This window comes from Lynx canadensis, chromosome E2, assembly GCF_007474595.2.
Source record: "Lynx canadensis isolate LIC74 chromosome E2, mLynCan4.pri.v2, whole genome shotgun sequence".
Lineage (NCBI taxonomy): Eukaryota > Metazoa > Chordata > Mammalia > Carnivora > Felidae > Lynx > Lynx canadensis.
The window spans coordinates 18,820,842-18,841,045 of NC_044317.1; the positions used below are offsets into that span (position 1 = coordinate 18,820,842).

The window sequence follows — 20,204 nt, forward strand, 5'->3', positions numbered from 1 at the left end:
CCAGAGATGGGGCATGTCTTGTGCTGCTGAGATGGAGGTCACACCGAAGTATCCCATGTATTAGCTCCTGGCCTGGGCCTGTGTATCCCTTGCCTCAAGGCCAGAGCTGGGGACATACCAGGAAGCAACAAATTTATTGCCAGAGCCCAGCCTTCACCTTATTTGCACAAGGCTCTCTCAGCTTCCTGGTGAATGTTCTGGCCTTGCCAGCCAGGCAGGCCAGAGGAGGCCTGACCCATGCCAGTGGTCAGAGGGCAGTTGTCATCCATCTCACTGTCCACTTGGCCACCTGCCTGTGCAGCTAGCTCCTGGCCTTTCTTGGTGCCCTTAGAGGCTTCGTCTCAGCCTGCCAGGCCATGAAACTGGAGAGGGCTCTGAGCGTGACTGAGGCTGCATAGCCGCCAGCTCTTTGCTGGAGGTTGGCTGCAAGCACCAAGCGTGCTTAAAGCAGCCAAGCACTATCCTGTGGCAGGCTGTCACTTCCCCGCCCCTTCCATTCATGGGTGATTGTGGCTTAGTCTTCCCAGCTCCTCACTCCTGCCCTCACTCAGGAAGAGCTCAGCAGCCACGTGTCAGCCTGTCTGAGCCTGTGGCTGCTCGTACCATGACCTCGTCATCTTCAGTGACCCGCTCCTCTGCTCTCCACTTCAGCCACCCCCACTGATGGCTACCCAAGGCCATGTCACTACTGGAACTGTTCCACCCCGAAATCGCTGAGTCAGGCACCCCCTCTCTACCCACAGCCTTCAGGCACTCCAGCCCACTCTCAGTCCCTTGAGGGACGTTGGTTCCGGACTCAGCAGGACGCTGGGCCTTGCTTCCTCTCCTGCTGCCCCTTCTGTCTTCGTTTTCCTCCCTCCCCAGCTGAGGTTCCCTGGTCCATCATTTGAGTACTTTTCTGCCAGCATCCGCAGCTCTCTTGGCCGCCTGTCCTATAGTCCCGCCCTGGCTGGCAGCCCCCCAGCCCTGGAGGAATCCCAGCAGCCTCCGGCTTGGAGGCACCCTCCCCCACCTCCACAGCCTGGAGCAAAGCTGGGGAAGCCGGCCTTGAGCGGTGATCCCTGCTGCCAGACGTGCACGCTCACCAGTGCAGCTGGCCTCGGCTTGTCTTTGCCAAGCCGGCCATTTGTTCTCCCTACCCAGCACCCTGCAGCCCCCCCACCAAGGTTGGGAAGACCACTTCACCATTTTAAATACTACCTCTCTCCCACCCCCAGCCTTGTCTCTGGGCAGATGGCCCACCTTCCTCCTCCACAGAGACAGTAGAAACCAGTCACCTTCCAGCACCGCATCTGTGTCCCCAACCCTGATCTGATGGCAAAGGTTCCTTCTCTTGGGTCCTTCTGCCAGAGTCCTGAGCTCTCTTACCCGACTCCCTGGACCCTGAGTGGCCACTTACCTGTTCTGTCTGTGCAGCCACCGTCCCTTTCAGATTCTTCCCATCAACAACTGAACAAGTGCAAATCTCTCACACTGTTTAAAACTGTCTCCTAGGGGGGCGCCTGGGTGGCTCAGCCGGTTAAGTGGCCAACTTCGGCTCAGGTCATCATCTCGCAGTCCGTGAGTTCGAGCCCCGCGTCAGGCTCTGTGCTGACAGCTCAGAGCCTGGAGCCTGTTTCAGATTCTGTGTCTCCCTCTCTCTGACCCTCCCCCGTTCATGCTCTGTCTCTCTCGGTCTCAAAAATAAATAAACGTTAAAAAAAAAAAACAAAAAAAACCCAACAAAACTGTCTCCTAGGGCCTGCGCTTTTACGTTCACTGTGTGTTCTCTCACCCCCGCCCCCCCCCCCCCCACGCCTGCCCATCCTTTGAGCTTCCAGTCTGCTCCCAACTGTCCCATCACTCCACCGCAAAGGCCCTGACCAAGGTCACCACTGAGCTTTGTGCGGCAAGGTCTGCAGGCCTAATCAGGAGCCACAGCCCTCCCACCCTCCAGCAGTCTCCTTCTTCTCTGCCATTTAACTCTTAACTCTCTGCCTGCTCCTCCTCCTCCCCTCCACCTCCTCCACTTCCTCCTTTCTGGGTCATCCGCAGTGTTGCAGAAAGAGGGAATCTCTTCCGTCAGGGCCAGGGCTTGGAACTCATAGCTGGCTTCTCTGAGGAGGTGGCTATGTGGCTGAGGAGCTGTTTAAGGAAGAATTGGGGAAGGGGAGATTCTGGACTGAGGGAACCATACATGTCCTGAGCCTCAAACCCCAGGGATGTCCAGAGGAATGTAACTAGAGAGGAGAGCATGGTTCCCCCAGGTAGGGGAGGCGTCAGCTAATGGCTCCATCCTGCGTGTGAATACTTGAGGGAACAGTGCCATCACTGCTGGCCACAAACAAAGCTGGCCCAGCTGGGTTGGAGGTTGGGACTACCACAAAAGGTCAACTTAGCTCTGTTCCTCAGAGCCTCTTAGTAGCCCATAGAACTGCCCTTGGATTGCTGGAACAGGATTTCCCAGGAAGTGATGGGTTCCTTGTCACTAAAGGTGTGCAGACAGAAGCTGATGAAGGTCTTTTCTGCCCTCCCATGGTGAAAGACAGCGTCCAGTGGTTTTGTTGATCCCAGCGAGCCTTCAGCCAACACAACTAGTATCAGCTCTGGGCCAGGCCCTATGCCAGGAGGGAGGGGGATGCATGAATGCAATGGGATGAGTGTCAGGGGTGGTGTAGACAGCTCCTGGAGAGGCCTGTGGGCAGCTGCTACAAATGGATCCAGGGTCACAGGAGGCTTCCTGGCATTAAGAGGACTCAAGGATCAGGTGGGGTGAAAGAGACTGCTCAGGAGAGTGGGTGGCACTGCCTGGTGTGGAGGAAACAGGCCTTGAGTGAGTGAGAGTCTGTGAAGTAAGCTGTCATCAATCATGTAGTTTTTAGATAATTCAGTTCAATTTCACGGCAATAACATGTAATATGTCACTATACCAAGGATTTTTCCAGACGTAGCCATTAACGTGCTGTGTGACTTGGAATGGAGCCTCTATTGGGTTTTTTTGGCTTTGGAGGGGAGATCTTGATCTAGGCCATTCCATGATGGCTTCCCATAGGAAAGTAGGCTCTCAAAGGGAAGTTGGGAGAGGTGCGTGTGGGAGAGGTGAGTCTGGCCTCTGGGGATTTTCAGGTGGGCCCCAAAGGCCCTTGTCTTTAAAGGAATGAGCCATCCCCAGTGTGCAGCAGCCTGGTACCCATTAGCAGAACCTGGGCTTGGTAACCTGCATCATCTGGGAGAGGTGAAGTCCAGTCTTTCTTATGTACCAGGGGCTCCAGTGCCACCAACCTGGAGTGGGTAGCTGGAAGGCAGCTTTGTCCCAGGACAATGGCCTCAAGTGCCCCATAGGCCTTTTAGCATACCTGCCATTCTCCCCAGAACTTTTTGTACCATGGGTTGCAGAGGCATGGTGGTTATCCTTATCCTGGTCCTCTAGCCCTCTCTCTCTACATCCACTGTTTTTGGGTCATAGCACGGTCTATACAGGCTGGGGCTCTAGGCCTGCCATGATTTCTGGGTCATGGGCTAGACCTGGCTCCTGCCTTGCGGGAGAGCCAGCAGTGACACTGACTAAGGGAGAGCACACAGGAGTTCTTTAAGGCCTAGAAGGCTTAAGTCAAGTGGGAAGACCCAATCAGGCTTCTGGGGAAGAGCAGGATTTTAATGAGAAGGTCAGGGCCTTACTAGCTCTGCTATGGGCTGCATTTTAGTTATCCTGATTAAAACTGAGAAACTGAGAAACTGAGGCTTGGCAAGTTGTATGCTGAGGCCATAGCTTAATATCTCTATTCCCTTTCTGCCCTAGGCAGGGCTTTGCAGGACTCTGATTGATTAAGCACAGATACTGTTATGAGCAGCCTCTGCTGGGAGCTGTAGGATAGACAGACTGGCAGAGGTACCTAGTCATCTTGGCCTCCTCACCAGTGCTAGGCCAGCCCCCGGCGCCAAGACGGTAAGAATGTGGAAGCAAGCCATGCTTCTCCAGCAGGTGGCGCCAAAGGGCACAGCAGAAGAATGGGGCTTGGCTGGGGGCTCTGAAGACTTCTTGGAAGAAGGGGCTTCCTAAACCCCAACCCGAGACTTCTATGGGCCCAAGCTGAGTCTTAAAGGCACAGGGTGAGGGAGGGCCTCTGGGTAGAGGAATACAGACTCCCTACTCCCACCCCACAAGGGCCTCTTTGGCCTGGCGGGCAGCCGCCTGTCCACTCCCCAGCTGTCTTCCTCTGGAGGGAGACGCTGACCAGCTGGAACCTCATTCTCTGCTGTTGAGGCCAAATGAGGGGAGGACTGGTGGAGTGGCTTTTTGGGGGCAGGGAGGCAGCTGCTCAAGCCAGGCGAGGAGGAGGAGGATGTCCCTGTCTGCTGAAGGCCTTGGCCTTGGGGGAAAAGCAAACAGCCTAGCCAGCACCATCTCTGCCAGGCCTGCCCTGCTTCCTTTCTCCCAGGAAAGAAGATTTGGGCTCTCATTGGGCTGGGGAGAAAAGCAGGGGCTGCTTCTGCAGTAACCTCGTAGTTGACTCAGGGAGAAGGAAGAGCTGGGTCTGGCACAGGATTATCCAGTGCTGGCCTAGACTGGGTTAGAAGGGGGCCCTGGAAGGTGCTGGGAGTATGTGATCGTAAGTGGCCCTTAACTGGCTCGGCATTTTCCTTGGTACCCAGACTGGACTTCTAGCAGGAGAGGCTGGGGGCAGCTAGGAGGTACTACTACTGGCCCCGACATTTGCTGTCAAGGCTGAAAAGTGACTCATAGCTGGCCTGTTCCACATCATTGGAGGGACAACAGAAAAGCCAATTGGTAGAGTCTTCCCACGGGCTCTCCTCTAAGTCCAGGCCAGGGCCCTGAGGAGTATCAGGGCCTCCCCTGAGCCCTGCCTCCAGCCCCATCCCCAACATAAACGAATACCCTGGGTTGTGGGCAGAGGGAGTGGGGAGATTTAGAGAAAGAAAACTGGCTTGTGGGGATACCTCTGAAAAGACAGAGCTAGATGGGGAGTGCAGTGCCAGGGCATGGGGACCCTAGAAATGGGACATGGAGGTCATCTGTCTGATGGTGTGACAGGGCCGAGTGCCTATACTCTCTCTTCCTTGGATACTGGGTTTGGTGATGCTGGTGGCCGCGGGGTCAATCAGATAGTATAGGCCTAAGAGGGGTACCCTTCTCTCTGTCCCTGTCCACAAGGTTGTGAGAGTGGAGAAGAGCATCCTCAGGCCGGGGACAGGAGTCTTTGTGGCTGTCTCAGAGAACAGGAAGACTGGAGTGGGGCTGGTTGGGGTGCAGGTAGAGGGCTGCAGGAAGTGACATGTAGCACAGGTCCTGTGGTACATGAGATTCTGGAGGCATTGGGAACAAGGGATGCTGTCCAGGGTGGAGGGGATGCAGGCTCTGGCTGGAGGCCAAGGCCCAGAACTCTAGTGAGCTTTTTCTGAGGTCCCTCTGCTCTGCCAGCTCTGTCAGGTTCGGGGCAGAAGGCTGGCCATTGGGCTTCTTGCCTTGCAGCTACAATGGGCCCCGCCTGAAGCCCTCAGTTTGAGAAGGGGAGGGCCTGTCTCTTCTCAGTGCACATCCTGTCACTGACCCAGCCGGTTTGGGGGCGGAGAGAGGGCAGCTGCCTGGCCCCAAGCCCAGGAGAGCAGAGGTCACAGCAAGGCGCTGGGCTGGGTGGGAGCTGGGGGAGGGTGCAGCAAGCAGGGGGAGTAGGGGGTCAGGTCAGGACTGGAGCTGTGGCTTTTTCTTCCTGTCGCCTTCCTGGAGGGCCTTGTGGGAGCTCCCCCAATAGCTGGCCCTCTGAGTTGAGGCCTGGGCCACCCCTTTCCCTTTCTTCCCTTGGTATTTAGGGCCAATGCCCACCAGGGGTCTTCCATGGACAGCCTCAGCGTTGGGTGCTTAAAACACTTTCCCAGGAGAGGGGCCTAGTTGTGGGCCACCCAAAAACTAGGGCAAGTCCTGTGCTAAGTGCCCATTCAGGGCAGCAGCCTGCACCTTAGCTCTGACCCTTCAGTGGTGCCCCTCCCCACAGGCCTCATCCACTCGTGTACCCTGAGTTCATCACTGGTGACAGGCTGGAGGAATGTTGTGGTTAATGCCACCTGACTGTGCCTGGGGCCTTCCTCACTCCCCCCCCCCCCCCCCCGCCGCTCCTGGCTTCACCCCATTCCCATGTAGGTGACTAGACAGAGCTCTGCCCCGGCTCCTTTGTGCCATTGTCTTAAAGTTCAGAAGCAGAGCTTGCCCTGCCCCTTGCCAAGTCTGAACCGGGAAGCCCCACCCTCCCCAGCTCCACAGCCCCCTCTGCTGCTCATGTGCTATCCAGAGCGGAGAGCCAAGGAGCTTAGGCCTAGGACAACTTGAGCCCAGCCTCCCTATCCAGGCCTCTGGGTCCCCTCTAGGCCTCCTGCGCGGATACCTGGCCTAGGCCTCCGGCTGAAGAAGGAGGCGGTGCTCTGCCTTTGGAGTGGAACTGTGCAGGGCAGCTATCTACCTGCTCCATCTCTGCCTGACCTGGGGCCTTACTCCAGAGGGGCCCTCCCGCTAGCTCCTTTCTGGCCTTCCCTTTTTCTCTGGCTTTTCCCCACCCTACTCTTCAGCCTTTCCTCCCCTTGCCATCTCCCCCTCCCCGCATCCCCACCCAGCAGCCAGAATGACTCTAACAGGACTGTAATACTCCCTGCTTACATCCTGCTCATGGATCTCTAGTGCTCAAAATGTAGTCAGGACCCTCAGCCTGGCCTGCAGGACCAGCGACCAGGCACCAGCAAGCTAGGAGCACTGCCCTGGTTCCCTCCTTCTGCCAACCCTGAACTGTGCTCAGTTCCTCGAATGCGGCAGGCACTCGGTGAATGCCTCCAGGCCTTTGCACACACTGTTCCCTCTTCCCAGAACACAATTACATCTCCCAGTTTTTTCATCCCCAGGCTGGCCTTGCACCTCCTTCTGTGTTCCCTGCCAGAACTCTGTTCACACCGTGGGGTAGTTACCTCTTCCCAGACACTCAAGGGGCATGAATCTGTGCCACACTCCCAAGGGAGGGGCCGTGTATGTCTCAGACTCCTGGTGCTGGAGTAGGGCTGCAACCGGGCAGGGAGGTGAACCAGTGGTGCTGGTCAGCAACACCATTGAGGTGGTGCTCTTTGTTGAGGGTGGCCTGTGCAGGGTGGGGGCAGGGTCACAGTGCTGGGCCAGGACTTCCAAACCCCCTGCTGTTGTGTGCCTCCCGCAGTTACAGCTACATGATTGACAACGTAATCCTGCTTATCACGGGCACGTTGCACCAGCGGTCTATCGCCGAACTTGTGCCCAAGTGCCACCCACTAGGCAGCTTTGAGCAGATGGAGGCTGTGAACATTGCACAGACACCTGCTGAGCTCTACAATGCCATTCTGGTGGACACGCCCCTGGGTGAGCCACTGGGGTGGAGGGGGGAGGAGGTGGACACCGCCTCCAAGTGTGGGGTTTGTGGACCCCTGGGTGGTGGGGGGGTGATACTGAGCCATAAAAGAAGGCTTGCCCCTGCTGCTTACCTTTATGTTTCCCTTAACTTCCCTCCCATTCTGTTGCCCTACCTTCAGTTCCTTTCCTGTTGCTTTTGCTGGGCTAGACAGACTACCACCAGGGCCTGATTCAGACCATGTAACTTTGTGAAACTGGCCAATTTCTCAGAATGCAGAGAAAGGCTGAGCTCATGGAGTGGGGAGAGGCCCAGGTCCCTCAGAGTCTTGGGACTCGAACACACTGTGGCCCCAAGCTGGACCAGAGTGGCTGGCTGCCTGTGAGGCAGAGGAGGGAAGCAAATAGCTTCACTTGCCTCCACAGAACAGGTCCCAGGGGCCAGGTCAGGCAGTGTCCGGCAGGATGCAGGGTTCGTGTCAGAGGCCAAGAGAGGAAGGGGAACTGGGAGCTTCCTGCAGGGCCCCACCTAGGCAGTGCTGGCTCCTGCCTATCTTGGAGGCTGGGGAGAAGGCACTAAGGCTGTCACCAGCTAGTGCCCTCGTAGCCACAATCTTTGTCCTCAGAGCACCACCTCCAGGAAGCCTCCAGGGTTAAACACTGGGTTCTAAGTTGCACTTGTTCCTGTACAAGGGTTCCTGAGCCCTACTTGCTAGGCCTATCTGCCATAGACTCTTCCAGTAACTCTGAGCTAGTTCTGGGCTATTTGTGGCTTCTCAGTTTCTCCATTTTTATTTTATTTTATTTTATTTTATTTTATTTCTTATTTTATTTTATTTTATTTTATTTTATTTTATTTTATTTTATTTTATTTTATTTTTTTGCTCCCTCTCTCCCCCTAGTTTCTCCATCTTTAAAGAAGAGATAGACTAGAGAGTCTGTGGGCCCCTGTCAGGGGAGGGAGCTCTATTCTGTTCTGGCCTCTACTTTCAGCCTGACAGTGGCCCTCTGGGTCCCTGGTCCAGGCCCACTCAGCTCATTCCTTAAGAAGTAGGCTGGTTTTCCAAATGTGGGCCCCAGGCCCCCCCTGGGGGTTATAGATACATGGGCATCAGGCCCCAAATCCACAGCTGCCCCTCAAGAAAGGAGGATGTCATGGCCTCTTATGCAAGTCTGTCTTTGGCATGGTCTGAGCTTGGGTCTGCCCCAGAGGCGATTAGATCATGTTATGGCTGGCCGCCTCCTTTATAAATCAGTTTTAGGAGCAAGGATGCAGGAGAAGCTCAGGTCAGTGTACATGGCCCAGTGTATTGCTTCTGCCACTTGCAAGGCAATTGCCCAGGCTGGTTCGGGAGGCCCCCCAACCCCTGGCCAGCTGGGCCTTGTGACAGGGGCCCTCTATGCCCTGCAGGGGTGGTTAAACAGCAGCAGGATTCTTGCCTAGGCTGAATCTAGTCGCCCACCCTCACCCCCACGTCTTTCTTTCCCAGCGGCCTTTTTCCAGGACTGCATCTCAGAGCAGGACCTTGATGAGATGAACATCGAGATCATCCGGAACACACTCTACAAGGTAGTGCCCTCATCAGAGGTGGGGGCTGGCCTGTGGGCAAGGGTGGGGCCACGGTATGGTGGGCTCATGGTTTATGTGGGGTGCTGGGACGGGACGCAGCTGCACCAGGCTTCTATCCCGCAGGCTTAACCTTATCCGCAGGCTTAGCCACTTTCTGGCTCCCATGATGGGCACAGGCTGCATGGAACAGGTTCTCCATCTCGTGGCGCCTGCGGCAGGCCCTGATAAGATCAGCAGGAGTGGCTGGTGCCCCACAGCTTGGCCTGTCAGAGCTGGCTCCTGGATGGCCACTCCCCCTGCATCCAGGAGGGTCACGGGGCCGCCACCCAGATCATAGCTTTCAGGTTTACCCCACCTAGACTGTTGCCAGCAAGGACAGGCATTTGAGCAGAGGCAACAGTGTGCTTATTATGATGGGGGGAGGGACCCAGCCAGGTGTAGCCAGGTCACCACATCCTTCTCAGGTTCCTAGGCCTAGAGCCAGTGCCACGTCACAGCATCCTTATCCCTTAACCACTTTCTGCTTCACCCCTGACTATGGCACAGGTTGGTGACCCCTGGAGACAGAGTGAGCTTGGGATTCCTGGGTCAGCACTGCCCTGGCCCAAAGAGATTAGGAGCAGGGCTGGGAGCCAAGGCAGGGGGCCGGCCAGGGACCAGTGAAGGGCATTTGGGACAGACTAGGCTCTGGGCACAGTGAGGTACTGATGGGCTGCAGCCAGGAACATGGATCAGCAATAGGCAGGCCCTGAAGGGGGACTGAGTATAACCTAAGTCACGGGCCCTGCTGACCTAACCCTGAGAACATCTGGCAATCAGATCTTTATACTGAGTGTCTTCTCCTGCCTGAGTTGGAGCTAGGTGGCTGACACTCAGCTGCAGCCTGAGAGGCTAGGCCTCCAGTCTCCCTCCAGGAATCTGGGCCAGAGTGCAAGGGGAGGTCTGGTAATAGGTGAGGAGCCTGCATATGTTGCAGTGGTGTGGGCAGGGGAACAGCCCATGCAGAAGCAAGCATGGAGCATGGGCCAAGTGACAGGCAGTTTGCCATGGAAGTGCAGGTTCCAGATAGACAGCCGGAGACAGGTCTGGAAAAAGAGGCAGACACAGGATGAAGTCACCGAGGGCCTGGAGTGCCAGGCCAGAGTTTGAACTGTATCCTGTGGGCAGGGTCAGCCAATAAAGGTTTGCAACAGGGCAGAGTATCATCAGAAAGCCCCCCTCTGGCTATGGTGTGGAGCATGGAGTAGAGGGGAGAGACTAGAGGTAGGAAGATCGTCAACTTCTTTAATCGTCAGGATCACCCTAGGAGCTAGGTAGGCATGAATATCTGAATTGGTAAGATGAGAAAACTAAGGGCTCAAAGAAGCAGGGTGGGTTTCCTGAAACCACTTGCTATACTCTGGCAGCACTGGGATCACACCTGGCTCAGCCTGTTTGCAAAGCACGTGCTCTCATCTGCCCCGCTAACAAGGAGGCAGGCCAGGCAATCAGCCGAGAATGTGCATGCGCACATGATCTGAGTGCTCCTGCCCGCCCAACTGGCCTGCTGCCGGTTCCCTGCCCTGAGACAGGGTGAGGGGTGCGGCTGTCCCCCTAGCCTCACCCACACCCTCACCGGGCCTGACTGGTTCTAGCTGGAGTCACTGGTGAGGGCTGCCCGGACACCAGCTCCGTAAACACTGATCCGAGGCTGAGGGCGCCATGCCAACACTGCCCGCTCGACAGGCAGTTTCCCAGCCCAGTGGCCACAGATGGGAGATTAGATGGACCCTCAGCCGCCTGGCAGGCAGGAACTGTAGGCAGCTGGTACAGCAGCCATGGACTAGCAGGCTCCAGGGGACAGGGTGGGGATGGGGAGGCAACCTTGGTACCTGAGCCTTTGAGGTCTTGCCAGTTTCTTCAACTGCCCTAACTTCCAGAAGAGTTTGAGCCCATCCCATCATCTCCTCTGAGCCTAGGGTCAGCCTTTCCAGGGATTGGTGTAGCTCAGTGAAGGCTGGTGGCTTCCCCACAGATTGGAACTGCAGGCCCCACTAGGGCAGGCCTCGAGATTTGGGCAGGCCATGGGGAACTTGGCCTGGCCATGGGGAAGAAAGTGGCTAGGGACAGTCCTAGAGGGACTGAATTACCAGTGAGCCATGGTAGGATTGGCAGCTGTTTCTACCACCCAAGCCCTCTGATTCCTGGGGATGTATTATGCTGGGGTCCACTCTCCCCTTCCAGGCTTCTTCCTCTCTGACCTGTTCTAGACTTTTGTTTCCTGTGACCTCATTGGTCACCACAGGCCTTCTGAGCACAGCTTGCCCAGTGCTGCTGGCCAGGCTATGCCTGTGCTCGTGGACTCCTGGGTTTCATCTCACCTCCTCCCTTGGGGGAGCAAAGCCTGTGGCCCAAGTCAGCTTGTGGTAGGTAGAAAGGTCTCTGAACCTTGGCGATCAGACCTTGGTGCTGAAAGCTTCAGCTTCAGCCCCAACTCTGAAAAATAATCTCTAGCCTGTGGAGCCAGAGTCCCTGTGACCATGCCACCAGAAGGGACTCAGGAGGATCTGAGTGAAGGGAGTTCCCCAGAGGGGCCACAAGACCATCCCCCCCTGTCTTGACACAGAGAGGTTTGGGGAAGGAAGCCTGTGCCTAGCCACTTTTATGAGTGAGTACTGGGAGGAAACGAGGGACTGGGCTGACCTGTCTTTTCCTCATGCCCAGAAGATCCAGTTTGCCTGGGCAGGAAGTGCTCGTTCCCACCACAGCCCATGTGTCCAGCCATTGCACTGCAGGGCTGACGTCTGTGCAGGCAATAACCATTCCTCAGCAGGAACTGAGCTGACATTTGCTTCCTGCTTCATGATGCCTGGGAGCTGCTTGGGGGATGGAAGGAGTTCCGTGAGGTGGGGTGCCAAGAGGGGCCAGGGCACCCAGTCCAGGCCACTTCCATGAACTCTCAGGAGTAACCTTCCTTCACTAGCCCATCAACATGTAGTTTTCTGAGGCTGAGGAGGGGAGGTTTGGGGGAAAGGCAGGCAGAGCAGCTGGGGGCAGACAGACCCCCTCTCTGAGCCTGGTCCTCTGTGGGATGAGGACATAAGGGCACGTAGGGGGCACTGCACCATGAAGCCGTCAGTAGGTCAGAAATTGCTCTATTGCTCCTGGGTGCAGTGAGGCAGCCGGCCAACTGATTAATAGTTGGAATTTGCAGATGTTTCCGAGGTTCTGACATGGGGGGCTGCCCTGGCCAATTGATGGGTGTGATGTATGGACTCACCATGCAAGGGACTGGGGAGGGAAAGAGGCAACTGTGAGGAGAAGGCTTGGCAAGTCCCCCAGCTCCCTGCCTCAGGTGAGCGAGCCCCATGCTCTGCGCAGGCCTACCTGGAGTCCTTCTACAAGTTCTGCACCCTACTGGGCGGGACCACAGCCGATGCCATGTGTCCCATCCTGGAGGTGAGTGCTTGCCCACCTTCCTGCCCACTAGTCCCTGGTAGCCTGGGCCTGGGGGAAGCCCCGCCAGCTGACTGGCTGCTGCCTCCTTCCCCCTCCCTCTCGCCTTGCCTGTGTACTGGCCCCACAGTTTGAAGCCGACCGACGAGCCTTCATCATCACCATCAACTCCTTCGGCACAGAGCTCTCCAAGGAGGACCGTGCCAAGCTCTTTCCACACTGCGGGAGACTGTACCCAGAGGGTCTCGCCCAGCTGGCTCGGGCTGATGACTATGAGCAGGTCAAGAACGTGGCCGACTACTACCCGGTGAGTGCCCTGGCCACAGGATGATGGGCGGGCATACTGGCATCTGCATCCCCACCCCACACCCAACATTGCCCTTGTGCTCATGCTTCCCATCCCTTTTCTGGGCCAGGAGTATAAGCTGCTCTTTGAGGGTGCAGGCAGCAACCCCGGAGACAAGACCCTGGAAGACCGATTCTTTGAGCATGAGGTGAGGGGTTGCTCACCTGCGTGTCATAGGGAGGGGTTGGTGGCCCAGGCCTGACTCTGCCATCACGGCCACCTGCACACCACGCCTGCCTCTGTCTATAGGTGAAACTGAACAAGTTGGCCTTCCTGAACCAGTTCCACTTTGGTGTTTTCTACGCCTTTGTGAAGCTCAAGGAGCAAGAATGTCGCAACATCGTATGGATTGCCGAGTGCATTGCCCAGCGCCACCGCGCCAAGATTGACAACTACATCCCCATCTTCTAGCGCCCTGGCCCAAGGCTCCCCACAAGTGTGTGTGTCTGCGTGTGCTGTGACCAAGCCCACAGCTCACATGCCTGCCCTGGGGGATAGCACATTGTCCTAGTGGCTGCCGGTATTCCTGACCCTCCCTGGGATGGTTCTTGGGCCTGAAAAGGGGCTGGGCACCTGTTCCCCCTACCAAGGTTGGACCAACTCCCCCCCCCCCCCCAAAAAAAAGGAGGCCCCCTCAGCCCTATGTTTACAGCCACTGACACGCCTGAGAAGCATGTGGTCACTTTGTGTGCTTCCCTGAGAACCCCTGGGGCAGCGTGAGCCTCCTCTCCCTTCTGTGGGTCACCCGCAGAGCCATGGCCCAGGGGAAGGATAGAGTGTGTCCTTGGGGCATAGGGGAAATAGCTCTGCCACCCTGTCCCTCAGCTCTGCCCTCTGAGACAATAAACTGCCCTCTCTAAGCCTGGCTGTCTGTCTCCTTTGGGTGCCATCCTTGTCAAGCCACCCCCACTCCAAGCTTTCTACCTCCTTTGCTGGCCCTCTCTCTGTGCTTTCACGTTCTGCAGGATGGGGGAAGTCACTGGAGGCTCACACAGGGCTGTGGAACTGGGTGCTGGCCCTAGCGGGCCACAGGTCTCCCTGTTTGCCTCAATGAGCCCCACTGCACCCTAGTCCAAGGGCATTACCCCCATTTCACTAGGTTGAAACCCAAACCTGTGGATAAATGACCTGCCCACAGTCAACGAACAGGAAAAGGTATGAAGCACAGAATCTTTGTCCAGAGCCTTGGCCCATGCTGACCACCAGGGGTTCCCCAGGCAGTTCCCAATCTGTCACACAGTCACAGACTGGCACTCAGACAGTCACACCCTCCAAACACAGCATCTCCCCCATTCTAGGAGAAATAAAAATTTGTCTTTATTTCAAAGATGGCAATCAGGCAAGTAGGGTATGGAACCTCCTATGGCTAGGGGGGTTTGGGGTGGGTGGTCGGGACCCTAATTCTTGAGCCAGTCAAGAAACAGGATTTACCCTTTGAATCGCAGCACTGAGGCACTGGTGCCTTGAAAAAATCCTGAGGGTGGTCCCCACCCCACCCAGTGACTCCTTAGTTTGCAGAGGCACTGTCTGCGGGATCCTGTCAAAGGCTACAGCTAAGTCTTGCACAAAACTCCCCATCCAGTTGGGTTCTCCAAGCTACAGGGTGGAGCCTTGTGCCCAGGAGGGTCTGTGTGGGCTCATGAAGCAGAAGAAAGGCCTGGAGGTTCACTGGGAAGCCTCAGCTTCACCAGGCCTGGCCCGGGGCAATGACTGAGTGGGTAGGGCTGGGGTCCTTTAGGCCAGGCTCTAGGGCAGACTTGGGGGGGGGGTCACAATGGCCCAGGGGAGGGCCAAGGGCTCATGGGACCTTGTCTGCTAGAGCAGCTAAGCCATCTGTGTGCACTGCTCATTGGGCCGTCATGGGGGAAGAGCCTGGGTTTGGGTCTGGGTCCAGGGCTGCATCCTGGGCTGGGGTAGAGCCAGGCTGGCCAGGCCGCAGTGCTCTTGGCAGACAGTGATTGATGAAGAAGGTCTGCAGGAAGCGGCGCCGCAGGCCCTCAGGCAGGTAGTAGTGGATGAAGTACATGAGCCCCAGGCCACGGCCTGGGTAATAGCGGCGGCGTGGCTGAGCTGCCAGCAGTGCGTCGGTGATGGCATCTACAACTGGGCTGAGGTCTGGCAGCGCCAGGCGCAGCGAATGCAGGAACTGCCCATGTAAGTGCTCGATGTAGTCCTCACCGTAGGCCTGGAGCAGCTCTCGGGGCAGGCTGGCCAGCAGCAGCTGTTTACGCTGCTCCCACTGGCCCACATTCTGCACAGACTCTGAGGAAGGAGCCACAAGGTCAGGGTGGGTTCACTTAGGGAAGCCAAAGCCAGACTCAGGTCAGTCTACCTCAAAACCGATCCTTGCCTCCAGACAGAGCCAGGCCCATTCCTTAGACCTGACTCCACCCCAGATATGAACACACCCACACACCGTATCCCAAACTCGATGCCCACCTGTCTTGAAGCAGCCAGGCTGGATGATGCTGACCTTGACCCCCCAGGGCAGAAGTTCACAGCTAAATGTGTCCATGAGCAGTGCCATGGCCGCTTTGGAGGTCCCATAGGCCGCCAAGCATGGGTATGGCATGTCTCCTGGGGATGGATTGGGAGGGAGGCAGCTCAGCATGGACCAGGGGCTCCAGCAACCCTCCCTGCTCTGCAGCAGCACCTTTTCTACTCCAGTAGGGAAGGGCACTCACCTGCTGGGCTGCCCACAGTCACGATGCGACCCCTAGAACGCCGCAGCAGTGGCAACAGGCCCTTGGTTAGTTCAAGCGCGCCGAAGAAATTCACCTCCATGCAGCTGCGGAATGTGGCCACTGGAGACAGCTCCACATCGGCCACTACATTGTTGTGGCCTGCATTGTTGACCAGGCCCCACAAGCCTGAGGGCACGGAGAAGGGGGACAAAGAAAGGAAGCTCAGAGTTGAGTCTGCCCAGCAGCAAACCTCCGCCCATTCACACCCACCCAAGCACACCCTCTCCTGGGGGATCTAGGCCCACTGACCTGTGCTGGTGGTGTGGGCCTTTGTGAACTCCAGTGCTCGGCTGATGTCTGCTGGCTTGGTCAGGTCCAGCTGCAGCAGCCTTAGGCGAGGGGAACAGCAGGCACGCAGCTCTAGGGCACCAGGGCCATCCAACTCCAACACGGTGGCCAGCACCGTGAAGCCCATAGCGTCTAGCTTCTTTGCCGTCTCCTTGCCAAAACCAGAGTCACAGCCTGGCCAGGGCAGGGCAGCCAGTGAACTCCCACTGTGGCCCAGTCCAGCCTGAGACAACTCTAGGATCATCAGGGTCCATACAGGATCCAAGCCTCTGGATACCCAGTCTTCAGCAGCCTTCCCTCCCATCCCAGGTTCATCTCTGTAGGCTTTGCCCCTCTGGCTGAGCACTAGCTCTCTTACAGCTGTCACCTCCCTGACTCCCCAGAGCTACCCCAAACATGGCTTAATGATTCCCACTTTACAGATGAGGACACTGAGACCTATGAATGCTAAGTTGCTTCCCAAAGTCATTCAGCCAGCAGAGAGTAAGATCAGGACTCTACTGGAGGTCAGCCCGAGACCCAGTACCAGTCCTGGTGTCCTGCCTGCTTTGCTATCAGGTCTAAGCTTGCCTGTGCAGTATTACTGCTCAGCCTCTCTGCCCTTGCCCAGGCTTCTTCCTCTTACCTGGACTAGGCAGCAGCCCCCTCTTTGGTCCTGTCCCATCTTGCCCCCTTGAATCCATTCTCTTACCTCAGCAGCCAGAGGGATCTTTCCAAAACTGACAATATCACTCTGCGGCTGAAAGCCTTTCCAAGGCCCCCACAACCCTTGGGATGAAGCCCCAAGCCCTCTGCTCCCATCATCACAACCTGAGCCCCACCTCCCTTCCCCACCAGCACCCTACTATTGTTCCAGGCTCTAGGCAAGCTGGAGGCTCATACCTACCTCACCACTGACCCCCACTCTTGGAATTCCAATCAGTGGCAACAGTGGGGCATTCTCTGAGCCCCAGACCACTTGCCCCCAGGACAGAGAAGATGATGGATGGAGAAGAGAACAGACCTGCATTTGAATCTCTTCCCACACCCAACAATTGTGACCTGAGGTCAGTTACCACTCTTGGAGACTTAATTTCCTGTGTTTGGTATGTGGAGAGTGGAACCACCAGGCAGACCCAGAGTGGGGGTCTGATAAGACCCTGCTTCCTTGATTGTTCCCATCCAGATCCTGGCTCTGAGGGTGGCAAGGGGAGGGGGAGGCCAGTGAGAGGAGGCTCTCTGGAGCCTACCTCCCTGGTGGTCCCACTCACTTCTGGACAGGCTCTGCAGCCCCTCCCCACCTCAGCCCCGCCCCCTCTGCTGAGGCAGAGAACAAAGCTGGGACAGGGGCTGTGAACTAGGCTTTGTGTGGCTGGGGGCCTGCAGACTAAGGCAGTCTGGTCTGGGCTGGGCTGGGCTGGGCTGACAAGTCCTTCCAGGGCAAGCCTGGCTGGGGTAGGCCAGTGAGCACATGTGTGTCCACTTGCCTAAGCTCCCTACTCTGGAGGGCCCTTCACTGGGAAACTGAGGCCTCCCAGAGCCTCAGCTCTACAGTCCCAACAGTCACCCATGCCTCGCACACCCTCTTGTTTATCTGCACACAGACACCTGTACACACACTTCCAAACTGCCTGCATATTCACACAGGGATTCACTCCCAGGAGACCCCCAGCCACCATCCATGAGCAGATGTGCACACATGGCACCCAGCCACTCAGCCCAAACTCTGACTCCACAGTTGAGCTCTGGATGTAGCCTTGGGCTGTGGTTCTCAGGGGTATTCTCAAGGAGGGGTGGGTAACAGCTCTGGCAGGCTGAAGACATTGTTCTTAGCAGGTGAGGCAGGGCCTAGTCACTTATTTGTCTTGCAGTCAGGTAGTGAGAGAGGAAACCGCAGAGTGTTTGGACATCGGGAAGCTTGCTGGTCTACTCCTGATGCTTAGCAGGAGTGGGTTGGGCAGGACTCTTCCCCTCCCCCATTGCAGGGCTTTACAACCAGATATGGGGGAGCCCAAGCCTCAGAAGGCATCCCTCCTCTTCCCTCACTCTCCAGCTCAAGGCAAGGAGAAGTAACAGCAGCAGCATGAAGGCCTGAGGGGAGATCTCAGGAAAGACTGCCCACTGAGTCACTACTACCAGCAGATGGCCCAGATACTGTTGAGGCAACTCACAAATTAGACAGCAGGAGGGGAACTGCCCAGTCCCTGGGAGCAGAGCTCACAACCTAGTTCCTGCTTCAGACCAGGAGGGCCACTGTATCTTTCCTTCCTCAATCCCCTAAAACTTCACACTATACTCTGAATTCAGGTTCCACTCATCAAACCTGACCCCTGCTCTAACTCCACCCTCTTGCTGAAACCCAAAGCCCTAGTGCCACCGGTGTTCCCACCCCACCTCAACAGTCAACCTTCTTGCCTGGCATTCCAGGCCCCTTTTGAGGAAACAACCTCACATCACACCACATCTCAGCAGCCAGGCTGGTTACTGACTGTCCCCTACCCAGGCCACTCTCATTGTTGCCTCAAGCCTTTGTCCCACATCCACACTTTGATCCGAAACACCTTCCACACTTCACCTATCTTGACTCATCATCCCAGGCCCAGCTCAAGGATGGCCTCCTCTGAGAAATTCTCCCAGGTCTGTCCTTGTGATCATGCAGGGCCCCCTACTGGACCAAGACCTCTGGGAAGCCACTCTGATGGTGAGGGCAGGGCTCTGAGAACCTGTCCAAAGCCATGGGGGTTGGGGGGGAGAGACCAGGCTGCCCCTCCCCCCACACATACAATGGAGCCAGTGCCCCCTGGCCTTTCTCTCCCTCCCCGCTTCCGGCTGGGTCTCAGTTCGCCCCCCCCCCCCTTCTGGTGACAGATTTATTCCCTGCTCCAGACAAAGGGAACTCTGCCAGGCAACCAGAGGCACCTGAGTACAGCTCTCCACGACCTCCTTCCTGGGCACTGAAGACCAGGAGGAATGTGGCGTTGTGTGTGCTGGCTGCAGATATGGAAGGCTACCTCAGCAGTTTGGGGGTGGGTGGCACATTCTAAGAGGCAGCTGAATGCCCAGCTGCCTCTTATGGTGACCTCAAGCTTTTATGGATTCCAAGGACCCCAGCAAACGGGGCGGGGGAGGAGGAGTGGGTGCCCCAACTCCCCATCTAAGCGCCTTCCTCTGGCCCTGGGGAAGAGGAGATGAGGCGTCCCACGTGGGCATGTTGGGCAGAATCCAAGGGGTGACCATCCTCTTCAGTCCCTCAGAGCACTGCCCCCTGCCCCAAGACTGCTCTCTTGGGGAGGGGCATAGCATAAACCTCAGACTCCAGGAGGTTCCACCTTTCTCAGCCAGCAGTTGTTCCTGCGCACCTGCCCACTCCCGGCCTCATTTTCCCTCCAACACTCCACAGCGGCAGGTAGTTAACCCGGACTTAAGGAGGTGCCTTGCGCTTCCTACTTGGCTCGCTCCCGGCACCCAGGGGAGAACGACACTCCCATTCCTGTGCTGGGGGTTCCGCCTTGCCTTGGCGCGCTAGAGGGGAGCCCTCTGGGTGTCTGGTCCCGCCCTCGAGCCTGGAGTCCCCGCGCTCCGCGCACTCACCGGTGATGAGCACCGCGCGAGTGGCCACCGGCAGGCGCGGAGGGCGCGCCAGGCGGGACAACGCGATCCAGCCGGCGGCGGCCAGCACGGCGAGTGCGGCCGGCGGGGGCAGCAGGCGCTGGCACAGCCAGTCGAGCGCAGCCAGCAGCGCCAGCGCCGCCAGCAGCGGGCGGCCCAGACGCAGGTCTGCGCGCAGCAGCTGCAGCAGCGCACGGGCCGCCACGAGCAGCCAGGCGCCGCCCGACGGCCAAGGCCAGCGCTCCATGGCGGCCGGGCCGGGCTGGGCTGGGCCGGGGCGGGGCGGGGGCCGGGCTGGGGAGCAGGGAAAGGGACTTGAGGCCGGAGCGAGGGGCGCGCGGTGCAGGAGGACACCAGCCAGGGGCGGAAGGGATACTCGCTTTCTCTGTTCGCCCTCGGGCCGAGCTTATAAAGAGCCCCGGGGGCGGGGAGAGGGCGGGGCGGAGGCGGGGCAGGGGCGGGGCTTCCCTCCACTTCGCACCCCGCACCCTCCTCCGGGCAGGTGCCCCCCCTCCCCCGCTCCGCCCCGCCCCCGCGGCCAGATCTGCTTTCTAAGAAGCCGGAACAAAGTCCCGAAGTTGCTGCTACAGAGGGAGCCGCCTTGCCGCGGACCGTGCCGGGAACCAGGCCAGTCTGTGTAGCCCTAGTGCTTTGCATCTGCTCACCCCTGCGCCCACCCCCACCCCCACGCTGCGAGAGCAGTTGAGCCGCCGCTCCCAGGTGAGCACACCCAGCTCACACTTGCTCAGGACACCTGAGGACACGCACAACTTCCCTCAGCTTCTCACACTGACAGCACCGCCGCGACCTCCGGGCCTGCCGGAACCCCGCGGGGAAACAGACCGCCCTTACCCGGCCGCAGCAGCCGCCGCGGGC

At 57.7% G+C, this 20,204-nt stretch overlaps 2 protein-coding genes across 2 annotated transcripts in view; one reads left to right on the top strand and one right to left on the bottom strand.

Moving 5' to 3' along the window:
• The window catches only part of ATP6V0D1 (ATPase H+ transporting V0 subunit d1), a 39,238-nt gene extending 25,665 nt beyond the window's left edge, over positions 1-13,573 (top strand). The window contains exons 3-8 of the mRNA XM_030297128.2: positions 7,191-7,369; positions 8,848-8,927; positions 12,288-12,365; positions 12,493-12,669; positions 12,779-12,856; positions 12,958-13,573. Of these exons, the coding sequence (XP_030152988.1) occupies positions 7,191-7,369; positions 8,848-8,927; positions 12,288-12,365; positions 12,493-12,669; positions 12,779-12,856; positions 12,958-13,119 (754 nt within the window). The 3' untranslated portion in view covers positions 13,120-13,573. The remainder of the gene's footprint in view (positions 1-7,190; positions 7,370-8,847; positions 8,928-12,287; positions 12,366-12,492; positions 12,670-12,778; positions 12,857-12,957) is intronic.
• Positions 13,574-13,831: 258 nt separating this feature from the next.
• On the bottom strand, positions 13,832-19,575 carry HSD11B2 (hydroxysteroid 11-beta dehydrogenase 2). Its single transcript, XM_030297127.1, has 5 exons — positions 19,311-19,575; positions 15,702-15,914; positions 15,393-15,578; positions 15,148-15,285; positions 13,832-14,970 (listed from the first exon to the last, which is right to left on the bottom strand). The coding sequence occupies exons 1-5, from the start codon at positions 19,573-19,575 to the stop codon at positions 14,555-14,557; spliced, it is 1,218 nt and encodes a 405-aa protein (XP_030152987.1). The 3' UTR covers positions 13,832-14,554.
• Positions 19,576-20,204: the final 629 nt, after the last annotated feature.